This window comes from Triturus cristatus, chromosome 5_2, assembly GCF_964204655.1.
Source record: "Triturus cristatus chromosome 5_2, aTriCri1.1, whole genome shotgun sequence".
NCBI lineage: Eukaryota > Metazoa > Chordata > Amphibia > Caudata > Salamandridae > Triturus > Triturus cristatus.
The window spans coordinates 413,442,070-413,456,240 of NC_140588.1; the positions used below are offsets into that span (position 1 = coordinate 413,442,070).

General features: G+C 52.2%; 1 protein-coding gene across 2 annotated transcripts in view; it reads left to right on the plus strand.

Annotated features, from left to right (window-relative positions):
• ANKRD12 (ankyrin repeat domain 12) overlaps positions 1–14,171 on the plus strand; it is a 436,051-nt gene that overhangs the window by 217,134 nt on the left and 204,746 nt on the right. For both annotated transcript variants that reach the window (XM_085607326.1, XM_085607327.1), the window contains one exon: positions 524–724. In XM_085607326.1, the coding sequence (XP_085463452.1) occupies positions 524–724 (201 nt within the window). The remainder of the gene's footprint in view (positions 1–523; positions 725–14,171) is intronic.

A 14,171-nucleotide genomic window follows, 5' to 3' on the forward strand; every position in this document is an offset into this window, starting at 1 on the left:
GTGTTTACAAGGGCATCTTCAGTTCATAATTCCACTTAATATCAATCATTTGAGCTACAATGTAACATTTGCTCAAAGTTGGTTAGTAAATTATTGCTTGTAGAAGTTTGGGTGCTGTGGACAGCTGTGTCATCATTGTGCTTCTTTTCAGATTATTAACACTTTGAATGCTAGGCACAAAACATGCTCTTCTCATTGGTATTACCCACATCCCTAGATAATTCTGTAACCCACTGTTGATCATTAAAAATACAAGCCTTTGTTAAAAACAGACATTTTATTAGGAAATATACAAATTTTCCTAGTTACAGTGACCATATTGCAAATACTATGGCTGCTCTCAGATATTTAGTTTATTCTGTTTTATTGTAGTCATGTTCATTACTTGATTTTTATGCTTCACTGTTGCATATTGTTAGTTCAAAGTTTGCACACCTATGCTATCAACATATTTAAAGGACAGAAAAATTCGCCCAATCTAAATAAACCAGCTTTCTATTGAACTTGCATGTTACTATTACAGATTCCACTCCAAACCACCCATTACAAACCACACCACCACAGAAGAAAACCCCAAGCTCCTCTACACGACAAAAAGACAAAGTTAATAAAAGAAATGAACGAGGAGAGACCCCTCTGCATATGGCGGCGATACGAGGAGATGTTGCTCAAGTTAAAGAACTGATTAGACTGGGGGCCAACGTGAATGTGAAAGATTTTGCAGGTATGTTGGATGTATATTGCTCTTTGGTATGTCTAGCTACCTTCAGAGAAAATCAGAAGGAAATATTTCTGCAAGTTACAGTATTTGGTTATTGTAGATAACCTAGTTCTGTTCACTAGCATGGGATCCTTAATGGAGTTACTCTCTAGCAGGAGAGGCTTGATCATAAAGTATTTAGGGTTTCTTGATTTCTTTTATGGCCAGGGCCATTGCCATGTTGCAAACTCTTTCACAACAGAAGGACAATAATTACATTGGTGAGATTTTAGTTCCATATTCCAAAGTTGTCCTGTCTTCTGACAGATTTCTTCTCCAGAGATAATTCCTATTTTGAAACTTGTTTCTGTTTTAGGTTCCCAGCCTAGGTATACTTTTGATGTTTTATGATTAGGGCTCACGGTTTTATGGTATTTATTTTTGTGCCATTTCCATCTGTATTTATCCATATTTCTTTATTGACAATGCACACATGCGCTCGGTTGCTATGTGAGGGCACTGTCAATGTACGAGAGGAGAGACCTCGGAGGGCAATAGCTGCTTGCATGGATGAGGGAATCCATTTTGAGGAATTTCCATCAATTGCTTGGCTAGGGCTCTGCTGGAGGGGATTAGTGTTCTATTTGGTCGAACTGTAAGGATGAATGTACAGATCTGTAGGTAGCTGTCTCCCCTGCATTGTTTCACAAACCAGTCAAAACATCCATGCCAAACACTCACATTGCGCCGACTAGTTTCCAAGTGATCAGACCTCATTAGCATGGATTGTACAGGTTCCCGGATTGCACAGTGGGGCCACCTCTCCCACCAGGTGCGCAACATCCATTTGGCTCAAAGGGCTCCAACACCCCCCCACCCCCCCGCCCGTGTTTCAACCCGGGCTGAGACAGCATCCCGGGCTGGCGTCTGTCTTCTTGCAGCCGCATCATAGTACTTCACAGGTCTTTAAAAAGACCATTCACTTGTTAACAAGGCTTTGTTGTTTTTTTCACCCCCTCTTAGTGCTCCTGCATCTTCACTGCAACTCACTTAATGGTAGCTATTTTCTTAAAAATAGCCCTGAAAGTATTCAAAAGCTGTGAGACGCTGAAAGTAATAATATGCAACTGAAGTCCGAGATAATTGATATGATTCAAAATCTGGAATCTGTTCTGAGGGGATAATAAAGTTGCACTGCCTAGTTAAATCACAATGAAAGCAAGGACATGACTATTAAACAATTGGCGCAATATCACACAGCCAGTGGTATAGCAGCGGTACCTTGGGCCCTAATACAGGTTAACAAAATGCTCCCTCATCCACGTCGGAACTTAAGGTGACAAGACAGCCATTACGGGCATGTACTAGATAACTCATAGCCCCCCCCCCCCGCCTCCCCCTTGTTGTGTGTCAGCCCGGGCTGAGACAGCTTCCAGGGCACACACACACAGACAGTGTTTGAGCTGCCAGGCACACCGAGTACTTCACAGGTCTTTAAAAAGACCATTCACTTGTTAACAAGGCTTTGTTGTTTTTTTCACCCCTTCTTAAAGCCCCTGCATCTCCACTGCCCTCAAACTTTCCTTCACAGCACGCTCCGGGATGATTCTGTTAAAGACCGGCATTGCAGCATTGCACGCATTCCCTGTGTCTGGCATCACACGTGATGTACAATGTCTTGTGCACTGAAGCCCGGCAAAATTTGCTAGTATTTTGCCATTTCTAAATATAAATACAGACAAAGGAAATGTAGTTTTCCGTCTGTATTTATATTTATAAATCCGTAAAAACTGAAAACCGGGAGCCCTACTTATGATTGAATTTGATATAGTTTTCAAGACCGTGTGAAATAGCCTATGGGTAGCTATAGACACTGATGACATTGATAAGAATCCGGGAAACCCTTCAAGTTTTTACTATTTCTTTTTGTCGAGAAATCAATCTTCTTAACATTTCTTTTTATCATCTATTATGAGAAAGCTTAAACCTGATACTGAAAGTTCCTAAAATCGTCTTTGAAACAAATTTTGATTCTTCAGTAATTGTGGAAGGTTCTATTTTTCTGTTACTGGTCTTATTTCCAGGTGTGTTTTGGGTGTTTGTCATGGCACAAACGACTTTCAAGACATCCATGCTGGAATAGGTTAAATAAATTGACAGGACCATCAGAGAGGATTTTTTCCATCTGATATTAATGCCAAAAAGACTCTTTAGAGAAATTTTCGACACCAGACCCAGTAATATCCCACAGAAATTCAGCAGGCTCCGCCTCTAAAACCTATTTGTTAAATATTAAGTTCTCCAACTTAGGAGCTTCATTATTATTAACAGCTAGTGGGATGCTTCCTCTTGCCCAGTGGGATCCCAGAAGAGTTTTTCAAATGTACATTTCTAAAATAAATATAAATTATAGAAAGTATGTTCTCTAATCCCTTTTTTTTATTTTATTTTATCAAAAGCAATAATGCCAAGGTTGAAATTAGGTGCGACAACTCTGAGTACAGGCCCGTCAGCAGCTACAACAGCCCAGTCACTCACGTCAATTTTCAGACCAACCAGAGAGGATCAGTAAACACTTGAGGCTCCTCAGATGGGTTTTCTTGGAGTTCACCAGCACTTGTTTAGTATCAGCAGAAGAAGGAACATATTTTTTGAAATACCTCATGTATTCAAACTTTTCCAAGATGTCAGACCTAGTTTAACTGAGCTCTGCCACATGCGTGTAATCATCCTGCCTAATCCTTTCTACCTGTCCTGCATTTGAGTGCTGTGTTGGAGTCGGGCACTGGTGATAAGGCCCCTTCTTGACGCTGGCCCCCTTCTTGACGCTGGCCCCCTTCTTGACGCTGGCCCCCTTCTTTTTTTTTTTTTTTTTTTTTTTTTGAAACCGTTTATTGCAGTTTATAAAAGTTACAGGTATGGGCCTACAACCACACGGCCGGCCGCTAGAGCATCAAAAGCATATTACATACATACAGCAAAAAACTTTCTCAGCGGTGCACAGTAGGAAGACAGGAGTGATCAATGGTGCAGGCCTCACAGCTCCATGCCCACAGTACGGTTCCATTTTCTTAAAGCAAAACAACGTAAACAAACCACAACCGCAAGGCAACCCTCGATCCAAAGTGACAACACGTGCTCCATAAGTGGGGGATCCAAACCAGCAGCAAAATTCTGAAGAGGGGGACGGGAGTAGATCAGGGACTGGGGGACCGCGCGCCCGCGGCCAAGGGAGGGGCGCCATCTAGGGAGACGGAGCCGGCGAGGCCGCCGGTAGCAGCGGCGGCTCACAAATACCCCCGCGGTAGGCGTTCCAGGGGCCCCAGAGTTTCATCCACGCCCCAGGCTTACCCCTCGCCACATACACCACCTTTTCACGAAACATACACCAATCCATATGCTCTTTCCAGGCCGACACCGCAGGGGGCCTCTGGGATCCCCACAATTGGGCAATATCACGCTTGGCTATCATGTATCCCAGAGTCACCCACCGCGCCTGCGGGACCGAGTAGTCATTTGGTTCCCAGACATTCAGCAAGCATCTCCTCGCTTCAGGCAGCAGCGCGACACGCGTAACCATTCGTAGAACCTCATGCACACCACGCCAGAATCGCTCCACCTTCGGGCACTCCCACAGTATATGCATGAAAGTCGCCAACGCACCACAGCCACGCTTACACATTCCATCACCGGCAAAACCCATACGTAAAAGCCTTGGCCCCGTCACGTAGACCCGGTGAAGGATCTTGAGCTGGACGAAACGAAGGCGAGCCGGGATGGCCACCTCTTTCGGAGAGGCCACCGCGGAGATCCAATCCTCGTCGTCCAGCTCCAGCCCGTCGGCAACCCAAGCCTCGCGGAGACTAGTCAGCAGACACGATCTATCGTTAATCAATTTTTTGTATATGAGGGAGATCGTGCTGTCCGGGACATGGCCATCTAGCACTCTGTCCTCCAGGGGGGAAGACTCCGGAATGGATGCAACATCCGGGAAGACGGAGCCCAGCGCATGGCGGACCTGTAGGTACCGAAAGTACTCACTGCCCTGCAGCTGAAACTCCGCCTGCAGCGTCTCAAAAGTTTTGAATCCCCCCCTCGTCCAGAGATCTCCCACCGTGCTGATTCCGATCGTGTCCCACTTCTCGAAGCCCTTCGACGTCCACAGGGAGCCCAACCTCTCAGATGCATACAGCGGAGACGCTCGGGTCAAACGGTCCTTCCACCCCATAGCTGCATTAGCCGCGTGCCAGACACGCACCATGACACGCGTCGGTCCCGTCAAACGGGAGTCGGGCGCGCCAGAGTAGAGCGCTCGATTATAATCGCCACCGGGCAGAAGCGTCCTGTCCATCTCAAATGCCGGGTTCAAGGCGGGCCCGTAAAGGCCATGATTAATTGCAGCTAGTTGGGAGGCCCAGTAATACCGTTTGATGTCCGGGAGGGCGACCCCTCCATCGTACCACGGGAGCGTCAATTTAGCCAGAGCAATACGCGGCCTCCCGTCCCAGAACAGGCGCCGCTGGAGGCCCTCCACCTCGCGAAAGTAGCGTGCCGGGACCAGGTCCATGGTATTCTGGAGGGCGTAGAGGAAGCGCGGCAGGGACATCATTTTAAATAAGGCCGCTCGGCCGAGCGGCGAGAGCGGCAGACGCCGCCAGCGCACCACGTCCTCCCTCAGACGCTGGAGGGGGGGCAGCAAGTTCCGCTCATAGCGGGCCTCCGGGTCAAGAGTGATATATATACCCAGGTAGCGGAAACCCTGGGAGGCAATCTGGATCGGACAGTCCCGTGGCAAGACCGGGGCCTCCCCGGAGAGCACATAGACACAGGATTTCGCCCAGTTGATGACCAGGCCTGAGTTGCGACCGAAGGAGCGCAAAACATCAACCAGGACGATCAGTGACTTGCGCGGGGAGGCGAGATACAAAAGGATATCGTCAGCATAGAGGGACACGCGGTCCTCATGCTCGGGGGTCCAGCGGAGACCACGGATAGAAGGGTGCCACCGCAACCACTCCGCCAGGGGCTCCATGGCCAGGGCGAACAGGAGAGGCGACAGGGGACAACCCTGTCGCGTGCCCCGCCCCAGCGCGAATGGGGCAGATACTCGCCCATTCACCACCACCTGCGCCAACGGGCCCGAATATAGCAATTTGACCCAGCTGACGAAACCCGGGCCGAACCCAAACTTCGCCAGCATCGCCCAAATATATGGCCATTCGAGCGTATCAAACGCCATGGTGGCGTCCAAGGACGCCAAGATGGCCGGCTCCCGCACAAATGGGACACGCGCGAGCACCCCGTGTAAGCGCCGCAGATTAAGCGCCGTGTTGCGGTGTGGTATAAAGCCCGATTGGTCTTGGTGGACCAAATCGCCCACCACGCCAACCAACCGGTTGGCCAACACCTTGGCGAGGATTTTGGGCTCCGCGTTCAGAAGCGAAATCGGCCTATAGGATGTGACCCGCTCACGGGGCTTCCCCTCCTTATGGATCACCACAATTGTAGCCAGACGCTGGTCCGGCGGGAGGGAGCCCTGCGAGTGGGCCGCAAGGAACATCGCGCGCAGGTGGGGCGCCAACACATCCGGGCGTAGCTTGTATAGCTCAATGGGAATACCATTGGGGCCCATGGCCTTGCCGGATGCAACCGAGCGAATAGCCGAGGCAATTTCGTCCGAGGTGGGCGGGGCATCCAGCGAATCCCTGTCCTCCACCGTAAGGGAGGGCAGTGCGATGTCCCGAAGCAAGGCATGGGAATCTTCCTCCGAGCAGGGAGAAACCGGGGAGTAGACTTCGCGGAAATAATCCGCGAAGCAGGAGACAATGGCTTCCGGCTCAGTGACGCACACACCATCCACGCTCTCAATCAAAGGCACCACGCGGCTCGCTCTTTCCCTCTTGTCCAACCACGCAATCAATTTGCCAGCCTTGTCACCCACATCATACAATCGCCCCTGCTGCTCTCTACTGAGGCCCCTGGCCGCCTCCGTGACGAGGGCCCGATAGGCCGCCTGCTTTAAGTGCAAAACATGCAACTTGGCGTCTGTTACCCCGCTCCCCAGGTCACCCTCCAGTTCTGCAATCTCGGCCTCAACCCGGGTCACCTCCTCCCGCTCGCGCCGCCGGGCATTGGAAATAAAGGAGAGGGCCTCCCCTCTAAGAACCACCTTGAAAGCCTCCCACAGGGAGATGGCAGACGGGACCGACCCCACATTCTCATCGAAATAGCGCTGTAAGGATTTGATCAAGTCGGCACGAATGGTGGGGTCGCGCAAATACCATGCATTGATCGGGGCCACTCTGCCATCCCCCCTCGGGAAGACATCGAAATGCAACAACAATGGGGAGTGGTCTGAGATACCCCGTGCCAAATGGCGCACCTCCCCCACCCTCCCTGCCTGGGCCGCCGGGACAAGGATGTAATCAAGCCGCGAGAGGCTACCATGGGCCCCCGAGTGGAAGGTGTACTGTTGCAATACGGGATGCTTTAAGCGCCAGCAATCCACCAGGCCCAGCGTGTCTAAAAGGCCGGGCAGCCACGCCTGTGCCCGGGGGAGGTCCCTAGGGGGATGGCGATCCATAGACCCAGAGGCAACCGCGTTAAAGTCCCCTCCAACCACCAACAGGCCACCCGGAAGGTCCAGAAGGAGGCGCCCCAGGTCCGCAAATGTAGTGGCTTGTAACCCAGGCGGGACGTACACTGATATAAAGATAAACACTCTACCCTCCATTCGTCCCACCAGAACAGTGTAACGTCCCCTCTCATCATGGCGCACCTCGTCAATCTCCAACGGGAGCGAGTTCTTGACCATAATACCCACCCCCCGCGATCCCGAAGTGAAGCCGGAGTGGGCCGCCAAACGATATCCCCGCCGATTCATTGCATGAAAGGTGTTACCTATAAGGTGTGTCTCCTGCAGGAAGACAACATCTGGAGAAATACGTTTTAAATACTGCAGGACCACACCACGCTTAATCCTATCCCCCAGGCCGTTAACATTCCATGACAACACAATCAAATCCCTACCCCCCATCATAAGTCAAAACAATCGGTCGCCCCCCACCGAGCATCTTAAAAACAACAAAACAGTTGCGGGTTTGCCTTGCGGTGCTAACAAACAACACACCCCCCCCCACCCCCCGGTCCCAACAGAACTCCCCCCTCCCTGCACCCCTGCATGAGCCCAGACAGCCCCCCCAAAGTGCAGTGTGCCTGTCGCCCCATAGCTAAGTACTAACTAGTCCCCCCGAGGAGGAGGGAAGCCCCCAGCAGACCCCACCCGACCTCCATGGGAGGGGAACATACGAAAGCAATATATGGTAAAGGAACAATATCCAGAGCAAGGCCTATACAGTCACCCCTCAATTCTGATCCGGCGGGCCCTCCCCGCCAGCCGCGCCCCCCCCACCCCGATCTCCAGGCAAAGTATCTAACCAGTCCCCAGCCACCTCGGGCCGGTCGAAGAAGTGCGTACGGCCATCCACCTCCACCCTCAGCTTAGCCGGAAAGAGCATTGAGTACTTGAGGTTTAGGTCCCTTAGGCGACGTTTAATACCAAGAAAGCTCTGTCGCTGCTTCTGGACCGCCGGAGTAAAGTCTGGGTAGAAGTGCACATCCATGTTGTCCAGCCTGACCGGTCCCTGTTGCCTGGAGGTCTGGAGGATGGCGTCTCTGTCCCGGAAATTAAAAATCCGGGCAATAATAGGCCGCGGCGGGGCACCGGTCTTAGGGCGGCCCCCAGGGACCCGGTGGGCACGCTCCACCGCAAAAAGCTTACTCAGCCCCCGGGGCTGGAGATGGGTCAGGATCAGTTCTTCCACGAAGAGATCTGCCGCCTCCGCCTCTCGGCCCTCCGGCACACCAATAATGCGAACATTGTTCCTCCGGGCCCGACCCTCGGAATCCTCCAGTCGCCGGTCCATCAGGGCGCTCGCCTGGCCAAGCCGGCGCACCTCCTTCTGGAGGGCCACCACGTCCGTAGTGAGGCTCGTTGTGGTGTGGGCCAGGGAGTCAACTCGGTCGTTCGTTTTTGACAAGTCTGCCCTCACAAGGCCCACATCCACCAGGACCGAGTCAATTTTTTGCGCCAAGGTATCGAAACGCTGGTCCACTGAGGCCTTCATCTCTGCGATGGCGCCCATGACGTCCCGGAGGGTCAGATCCACCGGTTGGGCAGGCGCCTCCGTCGGGCCCACCAGGGATGACCGCGATGTCTCCGGAGAACCCTTCTGGAGCGTATAGCGATCCATACTATTGGCCTGGTGCGCCGTGCCACGGCGGGTTGTCTTCATCTTCGCCCGGTCGCCATCTTGTTTGGTGGACATGCTGGCCCTTCCACCGTCGTGCCAAGATCTCCAAACGGGCCGCCACACCAAATCACGGGTGTCAGGGGGGGGGGCGGGGGCGACCACCGGGCCGCGGGTCAACCCACCGCCGGCGGGTCAGCCGGGCACCTGGACAAGACAACACCACCGCACCCCGCTCCGCAGCCCGACCCCGCCTGAGGCAAGGAGGGCGCAAAAGCGAAAGTGAAAGTGCGGGGTACGCGAGTCGCCCAGCCCCGCTCGCCGCTGTTATTCACTTCGTCCCCGGATCGCCCCACTACTCCAATCCGGGGGGCCGGCGAGGAGAAGGCCGCAACCTTCAATCGATGCTCCCACCGGTGTTCGGGGTCCGATTCGAGCCCAAAAAACGGGTGGCGCCTCAGCTCGGGTTCACCGACACAGTCCCCTCAACAAGGACAGGATATCGCCAGGATTAATTCAGGAGGTCGCGGAGGTCCTCGGGAGCCTCGCACCTACGCGGCCATCTTGGTTGCGCGCTAGGCTCCTCCGCTGGCCCCCTTCTTGAAGCTGGCCCCCTTCTTGACGCTGGCCCCCTTCTTGACGCTGGCCCCCTTCTTGACGCTGGCCCCCTTCTTGACGCTGGCCCCCTTCTTGACGCTGGGCCCCTTCTTGACGCTGGGCCCCTTCTTGACGCTGGGCCCCTTCTTGACGCTGGGCCCCTTCTTGACGGGGGGCCTCTCTTTGACTCGGGGGGAGGGGGGCCCTCCTTGACTCGGTGGGGCCCCTCCTTGACTCGGGGGGAGGGGGCCCTCCTTGACTCGGTGGGGCCCTCCTTGACTCGGTGGGGCCCCTCCTTGACTCGGGGGGAGGGGGGCCCTCCTTGACTCGGTGGGGCCCCTCCTTGACTCGGTGGGGCCCCTTCTTGGCTCGGGGGGCCCCTTCTTGACTCGGGGGGGGTGGGGCCCCTTCTTGACTCGGGGGGGGCCCCTTCTTGACTCGGGGGGGCCCCTTCTTGACTCGGGCCCCTTCATGACGCTTTGCCCCTTCATGACGCTTTGACCCCTTTGTCCGTTCATGAAACTTTGCCCCATCCTGAAGCTTTGGCCCCTTTGCCCCTTCATGACACTTTTGCCCCTTCATGACACTTTTGCCCCTTCATGACACTTTTGCCCCTTCATGACACTTTTGCCCCTTCATGACACTTTTGCCCCTTCATGACACTTTTGCCCCTTCATGACACTTTTGCCCCTTCATGACACTTTTGCCCCTTCATGACACTGTTGCCCCTTCACGACACTTTGCCCCTTGTCGACACTTTGCCCCTTGTCGACACTTTGCCCCTTGTCGACACTTTGCCCCTTGTCGACACTTTGCCCCTTGTCGACACTTTGCCCCTTGTCGACACTTTGCCCCTTGTCGACACTTTGCCCCTTGTCGACACTTTGCCCCTTCTTGTGCACACTAATCTGGAGAAGTAGCAGAGGTGGCTCATCCCAGATGGGAGCACTAGGTCCTGTTACCTGCGATGGCCTCAGGCAGGAGGTGTGGTCTCCAGGAAAGATCAACCTTTGATTAGTGTGGTGGTGAAGGATGTTGCTAGAACATTGGGAAGTCCATCCTGATTGAGGTGAGTCTTCTTTGACTGGCCTGGGTATATTTTCCCTTCCTCCCCCTCTCTTTTGAGCCCGGAATACTGAAATGCCACTGGCCCAGTGAGGTGGGGTTCCCTCCATGCTGTTGGCTGTTGAAGAGGGCCGCAGCACATTAATAACATCCAGCTGTGGATCCATCTGTAACAAGGGGAGCTTGAGACAGCTAGTTTAGAGACAGTGGTTAATGTTGAGGTGATCCAGGCATTAATAATCACCCTGATCTGGTGTTTAGACAAAGAAGGAAGTCTGGTATCATGAGGGGAGAGGTGGATCTGCTAGTCACCATTAGTGTCTCCCTGGAGTCTGGTGAATTTCTCCCCTTGTTGCTCTCCTGGGATCCTGCTGCCTGTGGAACTTCGAGCTCTCCACTTGGCAACTGACTGGATGTGCTGCCTAGTCTTAGTGGATCTATGCCTAGGTCTGGCAAGTTGGAGGGTTCAGTTGAGGACCTTAGGTGCCTCTGGACAACACATTCCTGGAAGCCCATAGATTCTTTTATTGGCCACTGCAGAATGCATCACTGTTATGACTAAAGACAGTCACCGGTAAACAAGCGGGGCACACTGGACAAATACGCTTAATCTGGTGGTACTGGACAGGTGCATTTGTCAAACGCAACTGTAGAACCTCAGCGTAGAATGACCTGGTAACATCTGTCACCTCTGAGATGGCCGCTGCCTTGTAGGCTATCTGTGCCTCTAGGGAAGCACTGGAGGCTAAAATAGAGGCAGTGGATTCAGCCAAAATCTTATAGCGACAGGACCTGTAGCAGTCCATTGACATAATCACGGATGCAGAGGAGCAGATATTGGAAATGGAGAGCACAGGTAAGACCGTCCATAAAACAGTGTCCAAATACTCTGAGTTTTTTTTTAATATGGATGCCATAGTGGAAGATGCAAAGGGGCATCGGAGTAGAAACAATCTAAGATATTGGTGTTCCCAGAAAACTGTGAAGGTGCGTCCCCTAAAGAATTTCTAGAAGGATGGCTCCAGTCAGTATTCCCATCTGGTAAACTGTCCTCATGTTTTGTGATCAAAGGCCCACTGGGTGCTTTTGCAAAAGCCTCCGCCTGGCCCCCACACCCTTCCCTGGGACTGCCTGCATTTTGAATTACAATGACAGATGAAGTCCAGAATTTTGCTTGCAATCGACATCAACTGCTCTATGACTCAGTCAATCATGATCTTTCCTGACTACACTCGGCTTGTCCGATAGCCATGAAAAACATTTGAAGAGGCCAAGCGGAAACTGAGGACCATGAACATACAATTTATGCTCCTATTCCCAGCTAAATTGAAGATCATTTTCTAGTCCTGTACTTTCTTTTCGAAACCCCAAAGGTTGTATGGGAATGGATGGAAAAATGTCATTCTATGCATTTGTACCATCAGAGCTTCCACCTGGGGACTCATCTCCAAAAATACTTGTAATCGTTCCAGCAACATAAATTGATCTCACTCGGTGAGTCTGGGGGGTATGTGCGCTGCCTGTATGTGGCACAGCTCAGGCCAGAGCGGGATTGCGTGATGGCCTTTCTGTTTCACACAGGGGAAATTCTCCCTAGTCTTAGACAAGGCTGATAGACAACAGCGTCTTGACACGCCCTAATGGAGATCATGTCATACATTGAAAAAGATATGTTCGAGGCATATGAGCTGCAGATCACACACTTAGGATAGTAGATCGCCATCTGGTGTTGGGCTCGGATGCTTGCAGGTTGTTGTTGTCTTCGGAAGAAGTCTTTGGTCACGAGATAGGTGACTCCTCCCTTGGACTACAGTGCGCATGGGCATCCACTCCATCCTCAGATTGTTTTTTTCCGCCATTGGGTTCGGATGTAACTTTTCCAACTCCGGTTGAAAATCTAAAATACAAGCTTTTCGAAGAGGAAAAACTTCTACAACTACATTGAGGCACCTTCACTCGACATCGAATTCATCGGCTCGATTCCGGACGTTGATGCGGGCTGCTGGGCCTATGCACGCCATGAGGCCTACGGCTCATGGAAAGGACGCCGTTTAAAAAATGCCCCCAGTGTGGAGCAAAATTTCCGCACAGTGACCATCGCAAAGTCTGCAACCTGTGCCTATCACCGGAACACGACGAAGCCAGCTGTCCAACCTGCGCAGCAATTCGATCCAAAAAGACCATACGGGATCGAAGAGCTCGACGCCATATCATGGCACACAGATCAGCCCCGGAACCAGTAAGCATCTTCGATGAGGGTCCTGATGTCCCGGAAGAGGATTCCAAGGAATTTCAAATCATCTCAGAAGCAGACGACTCAGACGACCCCATTACTCCGGGGCAACGTGTGAGTACCACTGCCCCCGCCCCAACCCCTCCAAAACCAAAGGCATTGGTCAAAACTTCGCCAGCTGGCCTCAGTCGAGACCGAAAACACCCTTCAGAAGCCCTGCCTCCGGGCTCGTCTCCGAAGAAACATAAGCCTTCCGGTGGCTTGGGCCCGAGTAAGCCGCATGTCATTGTACCTTCGGCACCGAAGACAAAAGACCTCTCGGCACCGAAATCGGATCCGACACCTTCGGCACCGAAAACATCGAGGCCCATAGATAAACCGGCACCGAAAGTTCCCAAGCCGAAAGACTCAACTTCGGCACCGAAACCTTCATCGGCACCAAAACCACCGGCTAAGGACTATAATACACCTCCTAAAGCCAAAGACTCTACCGATCAACCAAAACCTCGATCAGAACCGAAAAAATCGGCGCCAAAATCTGTTCCTGAAGAACAAGACCTTTTCCATCCAGATCCAACACAAAAAAAGGATCTATATTAATCCAAAGACGACATGTCACTGCAGTGCCATGTAAGAAACAGAGACTGGACACAACACCTGCCCCAGTTCCTATAAAAAAGAAGGACTCAGCAACATCACCTATTCCTTCTTCCTCTCTCATACGACCTTCTACCCCAACCCCTCTGCCTACACAATCCTTACCTCTACCATCTCCATCACATACACCACCTCCACAGGATGATGATGATGACCTAGGGGGAGGGGGTGATCCTTATAATACTAATGATCCGTTCACGGATCCAGATACCGCACCATTGGATGATTGGGCATACCCTCTACCAGATATACCTGACCCTACACCATATCCCTCCAAACCATCACCTCCAGATGACCACCTGGGGTTTGGACAACTTGTAAACAGAGCGGCACTTTACCATGGCGTCACCATGCACTCTGATGCACCAGAGGAAGACTTCCTCTTAGACACTTTTGAACAGTCTCAGAAGTCGGTACAAATTTTACCTATGCTTAAAGGGGTGATGAAACACGCCACAGAAGTATTTAAAGACCCCGTCTGTGCCAGGGTGCTTAACCCAAGAATTGAGAAAAAATATAGACCCGTCCCAGAAGATCCTTATTACATCAAAGGACAGCTCCCTCTGGATTGTTTGGTCGTTTCCAACGCAAGGAAACACACCAACTCCCAAACCACGGGAGATACACCACCCCCTGACAAAGAATCCAAACTGTTAGAGGCCTCGGTCAA